Source organism: Adiantum capillus-veneris, chromosome 26, assembly GCF_014529385.1.
Source record: "Adiantum capillus-veneris isolate H3 chromosome 26, ASM1452938v2, whole genome shotgun sequence".
Taxonomy (NCBI): domain Eukaryota; kingdom Viridiplantae; phylum Streptophyta; class Polypodiopsida; order Polypodiales; family Pteridaceae; genus Adiantum; species Adiantum capillus-veneris.
The window spans coordinates 121,730,755-121,750,725 of NC_140956.1; the positions used below are offsets into that span (position 1 = coordinate 121,730,755).

Below are 19,971 nucleotides of genomic sequence, written 5' to 3' on the forward strand. Positions count from 1 at the left end.
ACCTGAGCCAGCTGAAAGGTTGAAGGTCATACCAAGCTACTCCTTATGCGCCCTTGGTGGAAGCCTTTGAATTTGGTGAGCCTATGAAGAATCATATAAGCGGGAAGGAATCTCCTCTGTAGGAGCTCACACCCCCTCAAACATCAGCCCCATTAGTGTCTGCTTCTCCGAACAGAACAAAGCTCTCCTCTGTGTCTAGAGGTCTCCCTTCACAGAGCCCGTCCTGCTTGTGAATTCCTTGCTCATGATTGTTGTCTTGCTCATGGTACCTCCTCATGCTCTCCATCAACTGCTGTGCTCTATAGCATCTCCTCTTTCAGGCAGTGGACCATGGAATTCATATACAATGGAACACGAATTCTTCCTGCTATACCTTGCATTGGAGATGAATATATATTTGCTATCTGCCACCCCCTCACACCCTCTCACCCCCATCTACCCTCTCTCCCCAACTCGCCCCCTACCCTCTCTCCCAACTTGTCCCTCCCTCTATCCCCAATTCGTCCCTCCCTCCCAACTCACCCCCTCCCCCCTTTCCCCCTCCCCAATCCGTCCCTACCGTCTCTCCCAACTCGCCCCTCTCCCCAATTCGTCCCTCCCTCCCAACTCGCCCCCTTTTCCCCTCCAATTCGTCCCTCCCTCCCCAACTCACCCCCCCTCTCTCCCCAATTTGTCCCTCCCCTCTCTCCCAACTCGCCCCCTCCCCCCCCCCCCCAATTCGGCTCTCCCTCCCCAACTCGCCCCCCCCTCTCTCCCCAATTCGTCCCTCCCTCCCAACTCGCCCCCTCCCCCCTTCCCAACTCTCCTCCTTTTCCCCTCACCAATTCGTCCCTCTCCTCTCTCCCAACTCGCCCCCCCCCCCCCCCCCCTCCTCCTTAATCCCAACTCGTCCCCCCTACTCACCCCTCGCCCCTACCCACCCCCTCCCTTGCCCTCGCCCCTACCTACCCCCTTCCACCCCTCGCCCCTATCTAGCCCCCCCTCGCCCTTACCCACCGAGTCTCTCCCTCGCCCCTACCCTTTCCCCCTCTCGCCCCTATCTAGCCACCCTAGCCCCCTCACCCCTATCCAGCCCTCCCCAATCCTCCTAGCCTCAGCCTCAGCCTCAACTAGTTGTTTCCCCTCCCCACTGATCAGCCCCTTAGCAAGCTACCAATCCCCTCCTATTCCTCAATCGACTCCCTTGCACTTCAGGAGCATTTTTGCTGTTTCCTTGTGGCTTTCAAGCATTCACCTGGTTGCCATCCCGTTGCTGTAAATGCTTTTCGTTCTGCCATCACGATGGAGCTTAACCTTAATTGCGGTATTACTCGAGCTTCTGGTCATCCCTCTTTTCGAGCAACTTCATCTACAAGCATGGACCAAGTCATTTTTCTCTCACTATGGTTATGGAGGATAAAGATGCGCTGGATCCAAACCGAGCATATCTCTTTACTGTGGAGCCTCGTTGTGTTTTGCCAATTGGGATTCTTGGACTATGCAATCATACTGGGTTCCTGCCTATTCAAAGGCTTAAGGCATTTGCAAGTAGTGCAGTGTTTTTAACTCCACTTTTGGGGCATGTAAGGCCATGGTTGGGCCTAGCACCTGCTTCAAGAAAGATGTACAGATGCGGTACCTAGTGGTTTTCTTTCACAGTTTTTTTAGTATTTCCTCTCATCGAGACAGTGAGCGGTCTTGTGGCGAGCAGCCTATAGCAGGCTACAGTGTCAATTTCACAAGACACATAGTTAGTACAGTTGGTCTAGTTTGGTTCACACTGGACGGACTCTCTGGGCTGGGCAGCGACACGTGACAGGGATACGATGGTGGTTCTAGTGGACATCGTGGCCAAGTCATCACCACCACTCAGTCTGGAGATAGACTTAGATGGCTGACATTTATGAGCTGTTGGTGGCTCTTTATGGTGGGACATGAGTAGTAGTTGTTGGGTCATAGAGATCATCTTCTTCATGTATGGTCCAGCGTTGTCCTCTAGAGTAGAGAGTCTATACACATAGCACATCTGCACTATCCCTGCACATCTGAGCCTCGACACCCCATTGTATTTGTATGTTCTGGGCTGGAGCTGAGTGTGCTGCCACGCCAGAGTCTGTATCGGTTTTTTGAGATAGTCGAGTCATATGTTCTGGTCTGTTGTTGTGTCTCTGTGTGATCAGTTGTTATCTATTGTTCCTTTGTTTTCAGTCTGTTTTGAGTGAGATTGTCACGCACATTGCATTGAGAAGCACCCACTGTAGAGAGCACGACAAACTATCCGCGCTACACAGAGGATGCAGGAGCAGCATCCAGATAGTCCTTGGTTGGAGGAGCAGTTACAGCAGGCTCGTCAGGAGCTCGTCAGCACTGAGGAGAGGCGCCATGAGTTTGCTTTCCATCGACAGGCATCTCAGTGGACCCAGGTGGGTGACAGAGTGACGGGCGCTTTCTTTGAGGCAAGTGGGATCTCAGCATACGCATGCCAAGGTCAGCCAGTTGAGGAGGCCCGACGGGCCAATTGCTTCAGAGCCAGAGGACATGCGTGCAGTTGCTACTGACTTGCTTGGCTCAAATCTCTGCAGTGCTTTTCAGTACATCCTGCACACAGGAGAGATGCGTGACAGCATGAGTGAGGGCCCGATTTACCTCATTCCCAAGGAGGGTGGCTCCTTGGATGAGATTTGACAGTGGCGCCCCCATCACCATCCTCAACTCAGCAATTCTTGCCAAGGCTCTGAGTTTGAGGATTTAGCCACTTCTTTAGAGCATTATACATGGGACACAGACAGGTTTTGTGAAGGAGCGTAGTATCCTTGACAACATCTTTACTTTTTGGGAGGCTTCTACCCTCGCGCGGCTCTGTGGTGAGGATCTGGTGACTCTTCTTCTCGATTTTGAGAAGGCCTACGACAGAGTTGACTGGGACTTTTTGGAGGGCACTCTACGCAAGATGGGCTTCTCAGATGCTTGGATCAGAGTGGTGTCAGCTTTGTACAGACGGGCACACAATGAGGTACTTTTGTCAGGAGGTAGAGGTGATCGCTTCATGCTCACACGTTCGGTCAGACAGGGCTGCCGTCTTGCCCTCTTCCTCTTTCTATTCTATGCTGAGGCGATGAGCAGGTTTTTGGTTTCATAGCAGGTTGGTTTACGTGGCTTAGCGCTCCCTATTCGGGAAGATGAGCTACTGGACGCTGAGTTTGCAGACGACTCAACCTTGTACTTGGATGGTCAGGAGGCCAACCTTCATAGGTGTGAGCAAGCTCTTTAGACTTTTTGTTGTGCATCAGGCGCACTGATCAACTAGAGAAAGACAATGGCTTTCTCGGTTGGTAGTGCTCCTACGCCTGATTGGATGTCAGGTGAGGGTTTTAGGTGGATTCCCCAGGGACTGCAGTTCGGTACTTGGGCTGTCAGGTTGGTTTGGACTTGTCTCCCAAGCAGCGATTGCTCTCCTCCTCGTGTCTATTAGAAGGAAGTTGTTACATTGGAGCTCCGCACGACTTTCTTTGGCAAGCAGAGTTGTAGTGGCCAACCAGGTGTTGTTGGCTACTATGTGGTACCTCACTTCTTGTTGGATCTTTTCGAGTTCTTGTATTAGCCAGGTAGAGAGGGTGATACAGGAACTTCCTTTGGTTCGAGCGTGACACTCAGATAGCCTAGGCCAAAGTGGCATGGCAGGTCATCATACTTCCTTGTTCTCAGGGAGGATTGGGGATCATAGACCCAGCACAGCAGAGCAGAGCCGTTCTTGGGAAGTTTATCGTCAGAGGACTTCTTCCAGGTGAGGAGCCCTGGAAGGAGTTCTTGCTTCAGCGGCCTAGTGCTAGGGTGCCTCAGGCTGGAGGCCGGTGGCGACTCTCGACTAGATGGATTTTCAAAGAGATGCGCAGAGTTGGCTTGAGCAGGAGACTGGAGGACCGCTTCGCTGTGAGTCTGCTCCGATTTGGGGAGAAACTGCGGAGAGGCCTAGAGCAGCGTCAGTCTACTTGCACGGAGGAGCGCTTGAGACAGCCCCGTGTGTGGAACCCCATGGTTAGCACTCAGAGAGGACACTTGGTTGGTAGTCGGCCTCACGTTTCCTGGGCTCTGATGGCAGAGGGTCCAGCACGCTCTTTAGGTGACTGGCTATAGTTTTCAAGCTTGTCAAAGGAGCTTCAAGGCATTCAGCTACAAGGCATGAGACTGGTGCAGAGCATGTGTCAGGACATCTCAGAGGCAGTACCAGTTGAGTGGCTCACACCTCTCGAGTCAGCAAACCTAGATGGATGGGAGCCTTCACGCAATTGGAGATTCTCATCTCAGTTTGGGCTTGCTCAGAGACTATACCCTCCCTGTTTTTTGAGCTACAGGGTGAAGGACGCTTACAGAGAGTTGCAGTAGAGGCCCCACAGGTGGCAGAGTGTTGTTTTCAGAGGTGGGCATCTGTGGGAGGAGTTGTGTCATAGATCCCGACCCAACAGCTCTTGAGACTGGCCACTGGAGACTGTGGGCTTGGGAGAGCTGTCCAGTGGCACGAGTACAGTGGGATCCTAGAGAGTGGCTTTGGAGGGACCCTTTTTCCTCAGCAGACCATCGAGGTGTCCCTTTCTTTCAGTACATTGTTCGACTAAGACGGCACATACTCGCAACGTAGAGAGAGGCTCGTCCTGTTGCAGCACCTAATTGGCAGGAGGAGGGTCTCACAGCTGAGTTCTTGGCAACTTTTTGGGAGAGGTTGTGGGACTCCAGATAGTCGAGGCGAATCACTTTGTTCCAGTGGCTGGTTGCACACCGAGCTACCGCAGTTGGGAGTTGGCTTGTACATAGTGGTCTCTCGGTCACATGTGCTGCTTGTGACCATCTTATGGAGAGTTAGCATCACTGTCTTTGGGATTGTCCTTTGGCACAACAGGTGTGGCTTCATGTTCTTCGACTGATGCCAGCTCTTTCCACAGCTCGGCAGTACACATGGGGAGCAACTGCTTGGTCTACTCTCACGGGCCCGGCACTTCAGTTTGAGCTATCCTCCACCAACATGATGATAGTGATGCAAGGAGGTCGACCTACACTTCAGCCTGCTACAGAGCTTAGTCCACAGGATTGGTGCAATGAGAGAGAGGAGTGTTGGGAGCTCATCAGCGGCCTGACACTCTGGTCATCTGGCGGGCCCACTGCTTCCGCATCTTCAAGGCTCGCCCTCTACCACCAGCGGAGACTGTTTGGGATCTTTGGCTAGAGCTGATCCATACTCTCAGAGGACAGTTCGAGAGACTCGAGGGCAGCTCTGACCGCATGCGGGAGTGCAGAGAGGCTTTCCTTCAACTTTAAAATCCTGGGCCTTTCTTCACCATGTTCCACGGTGTGCTCAGATGGAACTACCGTCCACCTGTGTGGCTTTTCCCCCTCCCATCTCTTGATTTAGCCTCATTGTACATATGTTGTTTTTTCATTGGGAGAGTCTCCCCATCATGATTGTTGTAGCCCTCTCTTGCGGAGGTGGTTGTAGCTCTATGGGCAGTTTCATTAACTAATAGAAGGATCTTTTTCTCGAAAAAAAAAAAGGATACACGACCCCGGCTAACTCTTTGAGAGAGGGCCAATTACTTGAAAGAAGGAAAGTGTTTTGGTTGCGGGGAACATGGGCACGTCTCCGCAAAGTGGCCCAAAAGGGCATAACAAGAACAACATAAAGACGAGCCAGAGAGTTCGAGAGCAGCAGAGGAGCGTGGCAGAAAAGGCAAGATGAAAGCAGGACTAGTTCTAGATTACATGGGTACTGACCCGAACATGATTGGTGAAAGTACAAAACTTTGCCGAGCTTGGGGCAAAGTGAAAGATCAAGAATCCCTGATTTTCTTCGATGGAGGAGCCAAGCCCAACTTCATCTCGCCCGAATTGGCGGCGCAGCTCGAGATTACACCCGATAGGATGGGACCACCAGCAGAGGTAGTTCTAGCAGCACCCGGACGGGACATAGCCATTACACCTATCATTGGCAATCTTCAGTTGCATTGTCAGGGGTATTTGGGGCACGAGGACTTTTGCATAATGCTCTTGGAAGGTTGTGACGTCCTCCTAGGAGTCCCTTGGTACATAAGAACAATGCCGTGGTCGATTATCGGGCAAAGAAAGCGACTTTGACAAATAAAAAGGGCCGAAAAATTGTACTTGATGTAAAACTGAAGGGCGAGTCTATCCCTATTGTATCGGCTTTGGCCATTTCCAAATTAATGAAATCCAGTGTCTTTGTTTACTTGATCTACTTGAAAGAGTTAAATGATGAATACAGAACGAACATGTCTGAATTTGATAAAGAACGCCAAGATTTTCTCCACACTCATCCAATTGCTTCTCTGAGGGCTTGCCAGGCGAGTTGCCACCATCTCGTCCTGAGGATCACACTATTGATCTGATACCTGGAAGCACACCACCAATCCGGCCACCTTACCGTGTTAGCTAAACCCAAAATGAAGAGATTATGAACCAAGTGAAAGACCTTTTGGAAAAAGGTTTTATCCAGCCGAGTACTTCAACCTACTACTCTCTGGTGTTGTTGGTTTGAAAGAAAGACGAATCTTGGAAAATGTGCATTGCTTACAGTGCTTTTAATAAAATCACCATCAAGAACAAATTTCCGATTCCAAGGATCGATGATATTCTTGACTGACTACAGGGATCCTCCTAGATCGTCAAGATGCATGCACAAAGTAGGTGTGGGCACAGATGCCTTGTTTAGTCACTGAGGAGATGCACCAAGAGGCTTGAGCGCCTGCTCCAACCTGAGGAGCTCCAGGAGGCCCTCAAGACACTCCCCAAGGGTGGTTGCCCAGGGGAGGATGGTTTGACTCCCAGTTTCTTCTTGGAGTATTGGGAGGTGCTTGGTTGAGACCTCTGTAGTTCTTACCAGCACATTCTGCATACTGGGGAGATGCCTGACAGCATGAATGAGAGATTGATCTACCTTGTCCCCAAGGAGAGAGGCTTCTTGGATGAGACCCGACGGTGGTGACGCATCATCATCCTCAACTCAGCCTACAAAATTTTAGCAAATGCTCTGAGTTTGAGAATTCAGCCGTTACTCAAGAGCATTAAACATGAGATGCGGACGGGTTTTGTCAAGGAGCCCAGCATCCTTGACAACATTTTTACCTTCTTCGAGGCGACTGCCCTCACATGTCTATGAGGAGAGGATCTTGTGATACTCCTCCTTGATTTTGAGAAGGCGTACGATAGAGTTGACTAGGGCTCCCTTGAGGGCACTACGTGTCGGATGGGGTTTTGAGATGCATGGATCAGGGGACTGTCTGCCCTCTACAGGCGTGTGCACAGTTTGGTGTTCTTGGCAGAGGGAAGAGGGGAACATTTCATGCTCACACGCTCAGTTCAACAGGGCTGTCCTCTTGCCCCCTTCCTTTTCCTCTTCTATGTTGAGGCGATGAGTAGGTTTTGTGGCCTCACAGGAGATTGGTTTGCGTGGACTGCAATTGCCTATTCAGGGAGAGGAGCTTCTGGAGGCGGAGTTTGCTGATCATTGATGACTCAGGTTTGTTTTTGAAGGGTCAAGAGGCTAACTTGCACATGTGTGAGTAGTCTCTTGAGGTTTTTTTTTTTTCCGAGAAAAAGATCCTTCTATTAGTTAATGAAAACTTCTCGCAGGGCTACAACCACCTCTGCAAGAGAGGACTACAACAAACATGATGGGGAGACTAAATCAAGAGATGGGAGGAGGGAAGAGCCACATAGTTGGTCGGTAGTGCCATCTGAGCACACCCTGGACACTGGTGAAGAAAGGCCCAGGGCTCCAGAGTTGAAGGAAAGCCTCGCGGCGCCCCCGCATGCGGTCGGAGCTGCCCTATAGTCCCTCTAGCTATCCTCTGAGAGTATGGATCAGCTCTAGCCAAAAGTCACGAACAATCTCTGATGGTTACACAGAGCGTGCCTCAAAAATGCGGAAACAGCGGGCCCGCCAGATGAACTAGAGTGTCAGGCCACTGATGAGCTCCCAACACTCCTCTCTCTCACTGCACCACTCCTGAGGAGTAATCTCAGTAGCAGGCTGGAGTGTAGGTCGCCCCCCCTGTATCACTATCATCCTGCTGGTGGAAGATAGCTCAAACTGAAGTGCCGGGCCCGTGAGAGTGGACCAAGCCGCTGCCCCCCAAGTGTATTGTCTAGCCGTGGAGAGAGTAGGCATCAGCTGAAGAACTGGTAGCCACACTTGCTGGGCCGAGGGACAGCAGTCCCAAAGACAATGACGCTGACTCTCCATCAACTAGTCACAGGCTGCACATGCGGCCGAGAGACCACTATGCACAAGCCAACTCCCTATTGTTGTAGCTCTGTGTGCAACCAGTCACTGAAACAAAGTGACACGCCTCGGTTGGCTGGAGTCCCACATCCTCTGCCAAAAGGCTGCCAAGAACTCGACTGTGAGGCCCTCCTCCTGCCAATGACGTGCTGCAGCTGGGAGGGCCTCTCTCTGTGCTGCCAGTATATGACGTCCAAGCCGAACAGTGTACTGAAAGAAGGGGACTCTTGGGTGGTCTGCAAAAGAGAAGGGGTCCCTCCATAGCCACTCACCAGGATCCCACTGTTCTCGTGCCAGTGGATAGCACTCCCAAGCCCAAAGCCTCCAGTGACCAGTCTCAAGAGCTGCTGGGTCAGGGTCTATGACGCAAGTCCTCCCACAGATGCCACAACTCGGATCCTTTGAAAACAGCACTCTGCTACCTGTGGGGCCTCTACTGCAACTCGCTGTAATCGTCCCCCACCCTGAAGCTCGAAGAACAGGGCTGGGACTGTCTCTGAGCAGGCCCTGACTGAAATGAGAACCTCTAGTCGTGTGAAGGCTCCATCCACCGGGGTGCTACTGGCTCGAGAGGCGTGAGCCACTGAGCTGGAACTAACTCTGAGATGTCCTGACACATGCTCTGCACCCCTCTCATGCCCTGCACCTGGTAACCCTGTACCTCCTCTGTCAAACCTGTGAACTCTAGCCAGTCACCTAGAGAGCGCGCTGGACCTGCTGCCATGGGACCCCAGGAAACATGCGGTCGACTACCAACCAAGTGGCCTCTCTGAGTGCTAACCATGGGGTTCCAGACGAGGGGCTGCCATAGGCGCTCCTCCGTGCACATCGGCTGTCGCTGCTCCAGGCCACGCTCCCAAGAACGAAGCAAACTCACAGCAAAGCGGTCCTCCAGTCTCCTGCTCAAACCAACTCGGCGCATCTCTGTAAAGATCCATCTGGTCGAAGGTTGCCAAGGGCCTTCTGACTGAGGCACCTTGGCACGAAGCCTCTGCAACAAGAACTCCTTCCAGGGCTCCTCACCTGGAAGAAGTCCTCTGACTATGAACTTACCTAGAAGGGCTCTGCTCTGTTGTGCTGGATCAATGATCCCAAGCCCTCCCTGAGAACAAGGAAGCGTGATGACCAACCAAGCCACCTTGGCTCGGGCCATCTGAGTGTCACGTCCTGACCAAAGGAAGTTCCTGATCAGCCTCTCTACCTGGCTGATACAAGAACTCGAGAAGATCCTGCATGAAGTGATGTATCACATAGTCGCCAACAGCAGCTGGTTGGCAACTACTACTCTACCAGCCAGCGACAGACGTGCTGAGCTCCAATGTAACAGCTTTCTCCTGATGGACAGGAGAAGAGGAGCAATCTGCTGCTCGGGAGACAAGTCCAAACCAACCTGACAACCCAAGTATCGAATTGCAGTCCCTGGTGAAATCCACGTGAAACCCTCTCCTCGCATCCAATCTGGCATAGGAGCACTACCAATCGAGAAAGCCAGTGTCTTTCTCCAGTTGATCAGTGTGCCCGATGCACTACAGAAGGTCTCCAGAGCTTGCTCACATCTGTGAAGATTGGCCTCCTGGCCATCTAAGTACAAGGCTGAGTCATCGGCAAACTTAGCGTCCAGTAGCTCCTCTCTCCGAATAGGGAGTGCTAAGCCCCTCAAACCAACCTGCTAAGCCCCTCAGACCAACCTGCTGTGACACCAAAAATCTTCTCATCGCCTCCGCATAGAACAGAAAGAGAAAGGGGGCCAGAGGACAGCCCTGTTTGACCGAGCGTGTGAGCATGAAGCGCTCACCTCTCCCCCCTGCCAAAAGCACCGACTGTGAGCTTGTCTGTACAAAGCTGGGCATCTCTAGCCTCTGGCGCATCTCCTCTATCACAAGACAAGGCATCTGTGCCCAAACTTGCTCCCTGCATGCATCCTGCCGCTTTGACTGAGGCTCAGCCGACAATAACTCACAGTAAAAGTCAGTAGCGACTGCACGCATATCCTCGGGCTCACAAGCAACTGACCCATTGGGCCTCCTCAACTGACTGACTTTGGCATGCGAGTGCCGAGGCCCCACTATCTCAAAAAAAGCACTAGTCACTCTGTCACCCACCTGAGTCCACTAAGATGCCTGTCGGTGGAAGGCAAACTCATGACGCCTCTTCTCTGTGCTAGCAAGCTCCTGTCGAGCCTGTTGTAACTACTCCTCCAACCATGGACTGTCTGGGTGCTGCTCGTGCAGCCTCTGTAGTGAAGCAATTCCCCGTCTGAGACGTTGCTCCGCCTCTCGCTGTAGCCCGGCGAGCTAGTGACTCCTGAAGAAAAAAGTGGCTAAGCTGAGCTAGGCCTGAGGCCACTCTGTCTGCTGGTGAATCCTGTCTGTCCATGCCCTCTGTCCAGAGAGCCTCTACCCTCTCTCTGAGTGCTGAGTCCAACAAGATCCTCTCTGGGATGCGGAGCATCGTGCTCCCACTCCTCTGCCTGTCTGCCAGTGTGAGGATCACTGGTGCATGGTCTGAGAAGGAAGTCCTTGCCAGGATGCCCACGGAACCCCCCATGTCACTGAAGTGGTCACTAGTGTAGAAGCGATCTATGCGCGATAGATTCACTCCTCCCACTCTGTGGTCCGATCTAGGGAAGGTAAGACTGTTTGGGGGCCTCACAAAACCTGAGTGCTGCCATGTATCCGAGACCCTCAAAGTCATACAAAACCTCTCCCAAGCTGCCAACTCGACTCCATGCACAGTAGCATGGCTGCCACCAAAAATCCTGTCAGAAGGGTCCTCCAACATGTTGAAATCCCCTCCTATACACCAATGATCGGCTTGTGGCAGAGACTCAACAATCTGTGACCAAAAGTCTGCTCGAGCACTCGCCACATTGGGCGCATAGATGTTCAGGAAGCCCACCAGGCCACCCTGAACCTGCATAGTAATCCACTGAGCCCTGCCTGGCACAATAATCCCTCTACCCACAATGGCTTGCTGCAGTGAGTCCGCAATAGTCATACATACTCCTCCCTGGATGCCTCCAGGTCCAAAAGCAGCTGACCAAAAAGTATCATAACATCCACGCAAAATCTGACCACAACGTCGAATGCGGCTCTCACACAGATGGTGCTCCTGAAGCATGAGGAGATCAATCTCTCCTCCCACAAGGCAACGCTGAAGCTCCTGACGCAATCGGCCCGCTGTCGTTGAAATTGGGGCCCACCTAGTCCTTGCACGTTCCATGAGACGATCTTCATGGGAAGCGAGAGAGAACAGATGCTGCTGTAGCAGCAAGACGGGCTATCTTCGAGGCAGGCTTCGATGGGGAGTAATCCGCATCCGAGCGTCCTCTAGATAGGCGTGATTGCAGTGAGTGCCCAGCCCAAGCCCAAGCCCAAGTAGAGCGAGCCGTACGCAACGCAACCTCCTCTGTCCAGGAGTCCTCATGAATGTATACATAGCAAGGCAAACACTGCGTATCAGCAAAGAAGTACACCACAATGTGCCTACATCCTGCTGAGTCTGGGGGTGTTACCGCAAACTTGGCCAATGGCCACAAAGTCTGCAGCATATCTGTGACTCCAAGTTCTCCCATGTGGTGAGAGAACTCTAAGACCTGTGTATGTAGCCATCCCACCACTGAGTCAAGGGACCACTCTGTATCGGCCCTACCACAGAGGGGGAAGGAGAAACCAACTGCTGAGTCCAGGGCCTCTGTCCCCCTAGTGGCGAGGAACAAAACATGGACCCTGAAACAATCTGTCTCATAGTCTGTTGCGGAATTGCCGAGAAAAGGAGTGAACCCGTAGTCGAAGAAGTCCCAGCGGCGTCTGATGTCAATGCTCGTCAGACCACGAGGGATGGCTGCAAGGGAGGATATCTGAATCTGCAGAGGGGGCTGCAAGAAGGTCTGACCCTGTCACACTAGGCGACTCGTGGCAAAGGCGCTGCCAAGAGATCTCCTAGCCGCCGGAGAGGGACCAGTCTCTTGAGCCGACTGAGGAACTGGAGCAGGAGGGGGGGGAGAGGGAGCTGGGGAGAGTGGAGGAGAAGAGGGGTGGGATGGGGCGACAGAGGTAGAGGGGCGAGGTGGAGAGGCGACGGGAGTAGAAGGCAGGGAGGATGAGGCAAAGGGGGGGAACTCTTGGGGGGGAGCGGCTGTCGAGGGAGAAGCGGAGGTGGAGGCTGGCGTAGGGATCTCCTCCTGCTCGAGAGGACCAAAATGGTTCCTCGTGGGAACCCACTGCTGCTGAGTAGGCACCTGAGGGCCACTCTGAGTGCCAGGCTGACGCTGTGGCTCCTGGCGTCGGCGGCCACGGGCCCGCTGCCACCCCTCCTCCGCTGGAGCCCCAGGCTCGGAGGGTGGCTCTACATCTGTACGCTGTGCCGCTGGCTGTGGCTGCGGGCCAGCCCTGGCAGGCTGGGGCTGAGGCTGTGGTGCAGGTCGTGGCCTCCTCTGTGGACAGGCCTTCGCTAGATGGTCCATCTGTCGATAAATGAAGCACTGGTTTTGGAGGCCCGAGTACTCCACACTCTGTCGAAACCAACCCCCACTAACCCGAGGTAAAAGGATAACCTTTGGGAGAGTGTTGGAATCTTTGACCAAAACTCGAACTGAGGGAATGCCAGCCACCTTGGCAGCTACTGATGTTGCCGTGAGAGGTGTCTCCAGGACAAGTCCCAATGGCGGAACGGATCATGGAAAGAATTGGTAGGTACTCTCTTTGTAAACCCGGAAAGCAGACTGAGATGGGGATGTCTGCCTCCTCTACTAGAACATCCGAAGCTGGGTCAAAACCATGTCGCCACTGTCGAAAGTGGGCACATGAGGCTCGGATGGCCAGTGGACTCATAGTTATGACCTTGGACGCCATCTCGGAGGACTCAAACTCGATTTGATAGTACCCTCGTCCGAGAATCTGGACATCCAAAATCTTTCCCACCTCTGCGAGAAGGCGGGCGTGGAGAAGGTCTCGCAGCTCTCCTCTGCTAGGTCGGGTGCCGAGAATCTTGCAGATGACCGAGGTCGCCTGCAATCGCTCTACCTCGGCGGCAAGGCTCGCTTGCTCTGTAGGCGAGAGAGCAAGTCGAATGGTGGGCTCAGCAGGGTTGGGCGAGGGGGCTTCTGGCGAGTCCCTCTGTGGCGAAGCTGGAGCCTCCATCTGTGTCTACTGCTGTGGCGTAAGAAGAGGACGACGACGGGAGGATGCTGCAAAAGGGCGCGTCAACACTGCTCCAAGGAGTTGAAACAAATGCCGAAGGTGCCGAATTTGCAGGGAGTAACGGGCCGAGTCGAGGGGGGGGGGGGGGGGGGGGGGGAGAGGGGGGATAAAACGGGCTGAGGCAAGCGGGCCAGCGGCGAGAGAGCTGGGGCTGAGAGCGTGCGGCGACAGCAAGTGCTGATGGTGGGCAGACGGGCTGTGGGACAGGGCAGCGTGAGGGGGGGGCAGCGGGGGCTGAGTGCAGGCGGCAGGGGATAGGCGAGTGGGGGGCAGCGGGGGCTGAGGGTAGCGCGAGGAAGGCAGCGGGCAGCATGTGGGGGGGGGGGGGGGGGGGGGCTAGGCAGCGATGGCGATGGCGTAGCGAGGGTGGGTGCACAGTAGCAGCGAGTGCGCGCGTCTTTACGTGGCGGTTAGTCTCTTGAGGTTTTTTGTTGTGCTGACAGAAGAAAGTGGATTTTTGGGTTTGTAGTGCTTCCATGCTCGATTGGTCGTCTAGAGAGGCTTTAGGTGGATTCCTATAGGGACACTAGTACGCTACTTGGGTTGCCAGTTTGGTTTGGATTTGTCACTAGAGCAGCAGATTGCTCCTCTCCTCCTTTCCATCAAGAGGAAACTACTTCATTGGAGCTCAGCACGGCTTTCTCTTGCTGGCAGGGTTGTGGTGGCCAACCAGGTGGGGTTGGCTCCTACGTGGTACATCACGTCTTACTAGATTTTGGAGCTTAGCACGGCTTTCTCTTGCTGGACCGGCTGATCAGAAACTTCTTGTGGTCAGGTTGAGACACACAATCCGCTCGGGCCAAGGTCTCCTGGCAGGTCATTACTTAAACTTGCTCGCAGGGAGGGTTGGGGATCATTGACCCAGCTTGGTAGAGTAGAGCCCTTCTTGGGAAGCTTGTGGTCAGAGGACGTCTTCAGGCGAGGAGGCCTAGAAGGAGTTGTTGCTACATCGTATTAGGGCCCAGGTCCCACAGACGAGCGGCCCATGGAGGCCCTCCGCCCGTTGGATCTTCTTAGAGATGCGTAGAGTAGGCGTGAGCAAGAGATGGGAGGATCGCTTTGCTGCGGGCCTGCTTCGGTCCAGGGAGCAGCTGCGGGGTGGCCTTGAGCAGCATCAACCCACATGCAAAGAGGAGTGGTTGAGACAGCCACTTGTTTGAAACCGTATGAGTCATTGCCGAGGCACAGAGGTGGCCGAGTGTTGCTTTTAGAGGATCAGAGTTGTGGGCATCAGTGGGAGAACTTGTGTCATCGACCTCGACCTGTCAGTTCTTGAGTCAGGACATTGGCGGCTGTGGGCTTGGGAAAACCGCCCCTTGGTGTGAGTGCAGTGGGACCCTGTCACAAGACTGTGACAACCACTATATATATTTGTTGGTTTCTTTTCCTTGATTTTCCCAGACATTGCATGCCGATGTGAAACGGCCGTTGGCCGAGAGTTTCACCCGCAGGAGTCAAGGTCAGGCAGCCACGAGATGGTTGGGCTGGTCAACACTAGAATCCGACTAGTAAAGAAGTGGCTAGGCTCAGTTAAAGTCATTGAGGCCCCTCGGCAAGACTTCATAACTTGGTGGGTACTAGGAATTAACCCATCCACAGGAGTGATCGGTAGGCGAATTGGAGCGCAAAACAGAGAATTACAGCTTGCGGTAATTTTTTGCAGGTTTAGGGTTTTGGCCAGGTTTGATGCCTACAGTCCCAAGAGCTTCGGGAAGCTAGGGAATCACCGAATTGGTGATTTGGCACAAATTGGAGGCCAAAAAAAGAGATTTCAACGTGCTGTAATTCCTCACAAGGTTTTGTGAAGTGCTCTAAAGTGTGTTGAAAAGTCACTGTTTTCTTGGGATTTTGTCCGCAGAGACTTCTACTGTGGTTATGTTGCCGAAATCGGATTAGAGTAGGGAAATTTCAGCCCAATAAAAGTGGGATAGCTTATAGAAGTTTACAGGTTTTTCTCAAGCGTAATAAGAATAAAGAAATATTGAAAGGGCGCGAGTCTTTGGGGCCAAGGCGGTGTCACTGTCTTCTTGGAAGCACTCTAGCTCCCAGGTCGTGTTTTTGTTTGAAATGTTAAATTCGATTCACAGATTTATTCGTGAAGTTCCTTTGTGTCGTAAAGTTAAAGTAATGATCGGGTAAAGCTAAAGTCTACCCCCCTGCGGGCCGGTTTCAGACCAAGGGGAGTGGTTTTGGCGGGATCCCTTTACTCCAGCCGATCACCTGGGGATCCCTTTCTTCCAGTACAAACTTGGCTGATCACCACATACTGACATCGAGGAGAGAGGCTCGTCCTACTGCAAAGCTTCACTGGCAGGAGGAGGGTCTCAAGTCTGAGTTCTTGGCAGGATTTGGGGAGCGTGGGACAGCAGGCAACCGAGGCAAGTCACCAGGTTCCATTGGCTAGTTGCACATCGAGCTATTGCAATAGCGAGTTGGTTGGTGCACAACGGCCTCTCGACAGTATGTGCCGCTTGTGATGGTCGACTACCCACTTCAGACACAGCGGCATTGCTTGTGGGGTTGCCCCATGGCACAGCAATTGTGGCTTTGGATTCTTAGGCTGATGTCTGCACTTTCTACAGCCAGCCAATACACTTGGGGTCTCACGGGCCCAGCACTACGTTTCGAGATGGCTTCAGTCAGTAGGATGATTGTGATACAGGAGGGCTGGCCCACACTCCAGCCAGCCACTGAGCTGGTCCCTCAGGAGTGGAGCAGAGATAGAGAGTGGTGCTGGGAGCTCATCTGCAGCCTGACACTGTGGTTCATCCGGGGAGCCCGCTGCTTCCGCATCTTCAAGGCTTGACCAGTCTCACTGGCAGAGACTGTCCGTGACATTTGGCTGGAGCTGATTCACACACTCAAGGTCCAGTTTGAGAGACTCTAGGGCAGCTCGGACCGCATGCAGGAGCAGGAGCACCGTGAGGCCTTGGCGCCCAAGGCCCTTCCTCACCATGGTTCATGGTGTGCCTAGATGTCAGTACCACCCCACCAATGTGGATTTTTCCTCCTCCCATCTCCTGCATTAGCCTCATTGTACATATCTTGTTTTTCCATTGGAAGAGTCTCCCCCACATGCTGATGTAGCCCTCTCTAGCAGGGGCAGATTGTAGCCCATTGGGCAGTTCTATTAACTAATGGAAAGATCTTTTTCTTGGGGGGAAAAAAACTGTCCATGTCTGCTTGGAATCTCTTTCCAACTGGCCGTCACCCAAGACATAGCTATTGGACTTGAATCATAGGTAGCACCGTAACTACTGCATAAACAGCAGCACACGATAGAACACAGTACCTTGCAACAGGCCTTTTCATTCAAGGACATGTTTTGAAACGGAGATAGATAAAGAAAGTAGCTAATGGCTCCAGCCTAAGATAATCAAGCAGTTTTTCTTGCACTGAAATTCTAATTAGTGCTTTATCCCCTCTTATAATTCGTGAGTTCAGACTATTCCGAACTTATGAAGGTATATAGATAAAGAAAGTAGCTAATGGCTCTAACATAAGATAATCAAGCAAGTTTTCTTGCACTGAAATTCTAATGTCAAAAATAATGGCTGCGGTTGCTCTCACAAGTCATACATAAAAGAGAGGAGCCAAAGAAAAGCTGTGGCATATCAGCCTAGTACACCTTATAGCAAATTCTGCCAACTTCAAAAAAAGAGAAGCACTTTGCAACATGGTTGGTGAGCACTTTATGTGGGCTGAGATTGTGCTATTGCTGTGGAATTAGTCCATTATTTTGGTGAGCCTTCTAGACACACCGTGTCTTAGTCCTGGGAGATCATGATTGCTTCAGTGAGGTTGCCTTGTATGATTATTCTCTTTGAATGTTATGCATGTCTTGCATAGTAGCCTTTGTATGTCTGCTTGCCTTTTCTGCTTTGAATATTGGCAAGGACCAAGCTTTTCAGCAATTGTTATGCTAGGTGGAGGCTCTCAGGAGTCAAATCATAGTAGAGAGAAGCCAAAGGCAAGTGGTAGCACAAGAGCTTAATACACTTCGGCGTGAAAGTGAAAAGCAATTGCTGCATAAACAAAAAGCCTGGGAAAGTAAGTTTCGTGAACTCCAGAAGGAGAAGCATAATTTAGCAACGCGCCTGCAGGTGTGACCTGGAAAGAACTGTAAGATGCTTTTTCCTTTTTGAGACTTGCTGTCTTATACTCTGTGTTTGTTTCAGAAGGTGGAAATGGACAGTCCCAGGAACAGGCTAGCACAAGGAGGAGAGGTGCATTTAACAGATGAAGAAATTAGACACCTACGGCAAGAAATTGCAGAGCAAGAGTCTCTAATTAGAGGCTACCAGGTCAGCTAAGTCAGCAAACAAACGCCGAATGGAAAAAAGGATTTTTTCATGGCCTGTGAAGAATGGAAAATGGATCCCCTAAATTTTGATAAACACCTTTTATAGTTACGTAGCCTCATCTAGTTTCCACTGAGGTAAAAGCATGCGTTTGTAGATTGAAAATGAAAGAGCCACAGAAAGTGTGCGGGAAGTTCAAAGACATGCGAAGGAGAGAGAGAGAATACTAATAGAACAGAATACTGCCCTTGCATCTCAGCTGGCCTCTTGGCAAGCTTCGGGAGGACCAAAGGTATCAAATGAAGTGGCATATGCATCTCTTACAGAGTCGCTTACCCTTCGAACAGAACTTCAACATGCACAAGCAAGGGAAGCTGCTTTAATCTCAGAAAGCGAGAAGGTATTTAGTTGATTCTACGTTCACATAGTTTGCCATTGTCTGTGAAATCACGTGAGGTAAGGAAAGAAAGAGTTTATATTTGATTAACGTCTCTATGAGATCAATGTGGCATTCACCAAAACAGTACATACAATGGAAATGCATCTCTCATCTAAGGGAATAGAAAAACCTAGCCTAAAGCTAAAGTCTAATAACTTCCTATCTGGGACTACGTCCATGATCCAAAACATACAAGTTATCACCAAAAAGCACTCAGAATTTGGGTACTTCTTTCATGTCCTTGATTCCACAAAAAATCCGTAGAAATTTGCTAAGCATGACTAGGGGGCCTGAATTGCTAGCACTACTCATGATCCTACTCAAACTTTACTAAAGATTTCATCTGGTATATCTAAAGAGGATGCTCTCAAATTTTAGGGCTGAAGTCTCCAATTGTATGTATGCACCTTGATGAACAACAACTTTGTTAACTGCACATGCAGTCCTCCAGAAGCCCACTTGTATCATCATTAATATTATGGTGCTTTTTTCAGATGAAAGAGGTGAAAAAGGTTTTGGAAAGCAAGGTTGCAGACTTGGAGAAAATTAATGAGATGCAAATTATGCATGCAAAAGACACCACTGATGCTTCTTGCCAGTGTATGCTGGTTTCAAGTAACGACATTGATTGCTTTTTGTCAGGAAATCCTGAACCCAAAGAGACAATAGGGGACACTGAATGTCTTGAGGTGATGTTTTTGTTCTCTTTTTGACAACAATGGGAGAGAAAACAGTTTCAAGCAGGAAGATGTGCATGTTTTTTAACTTTGCACATGCTTAAGTGCTCAAGGCATGCATGCATCACAGATAAATTTGTTGCTCGCCGCAAACACTCACTATTTTACACCTATCTACTAGAGAATTAGATTGACAAAGGAATCACATATACCTAATTTTTTGTGGTCATCTGTTAAAACACTTTGACAGGTGCGAAGTCTTGAAGATGACGAAGAGAAAGAGAATTTTACACAGAATGTGCAGGTCAAGATAGGTGCAAAAGAGGAAAACAAATTTCAGAATTTGCGAAAACGAATGGAAAGAATGAAAAGAGAGTCTGAATCGAAGATAAGGGATCTTAAACAACAGCTTGAAAAGAAGCGTGTGGCCTCCCATGATAGTGAAAGAACGAGCATGAGGAGGGTGAAGGAGCTAGAAGCACAGGTATCATGGTAATGCCGTCATAAAACGATTTATTTATCGAGCTTAAATGTTTCAAAATATATCTTAAGGAATTACTAATAGTAATTTTCTGCAAGCTGTAGATCAATGATATTCGCTCCTTTTACACAAAGAAATTGAAAGAGCAGGCTGAGAAAGCTAGCACAAAACGTGTGAAGAGGCCTGAGACGACAGTAATAACTCCTTCAAAAATTGACAGAATGCCAAACTCAATGGTGCAGGAGCTAACCTGGACTTGTGATTTAATGCTGAGTAATTAAATACAAATCTCAGCTACAATTTGGGACAGTCCATAAAATCTTGTCATCGTGCTTTTATAGCTTTGTTAATAATATTTCATCCAAAGTTTCTCATTATTTTTGAATGTTTGAAGTGACGACCTTTGTATTGATGAGTCAGGTGCAGGCATTTCATCTTTCTCAAAAAAGAGTCGCACTGCTCGAGGAAAATCTTAAAGAGAAGGAAGCAATAATAAAACATCTTGAAGATAATATTTTAGGTTTAGCCCAAGCAAGAGGTCAGGTCTTATAAGAAGGCTAGTTTTTTTCTCTTCTTGCAGTCAAAATAGTTTTAGATATTCGT

At 50.8% G+C, this 19,971-nt stretch overlaps 1 protein-coding gene across 3 annotated transcripts in view; it reads left to right on the top strand.

Moving 5' to 3' along the window:
• The window catches only part of LOC147424104 (uncharacterized), a 230,814-nt gene that overhangs the window by 75,023 nt on the left and 135,820 nt on the right, over positions 1 to 19,971 (top strand). For 2 of the 3 annotated variants that reach the window (XM_086501351.1, XM_086501352.1), the window contains exons 8-13: positions 17,397 to 17,573; positions 17,649 to 17,774; positions 17,929 to 18,171; positions 18,705 to 18,899; positions 19,138 to 19,371; positions 19,473 to 19,604. In XM_086501351.1, coding sequence (XP_086357477.1) covers positions 17,397 to 17,573; positions 17,649 to 17,774; positions 17,929 to 18,171; positions 18,705 to 18,899; positions 19,138 to 19,371; positions 19,473 to 19,604 — 1,107 coding nt within the window. Of the gene's footprint in view, positions 1 to 17,396; positions 17,574 to 17,648; positions 17,775 to 17,928; positions 18,172 to 18,704; positions 18,900 to 19,137; positions 19,372 to 19,472; positions 19,605 to 19,788; positions 19,907 to 19,971 lie in introns of all 3 variants that reach the window. The other variant, XM_086501353.1, reaches the window with a different exon arrangement.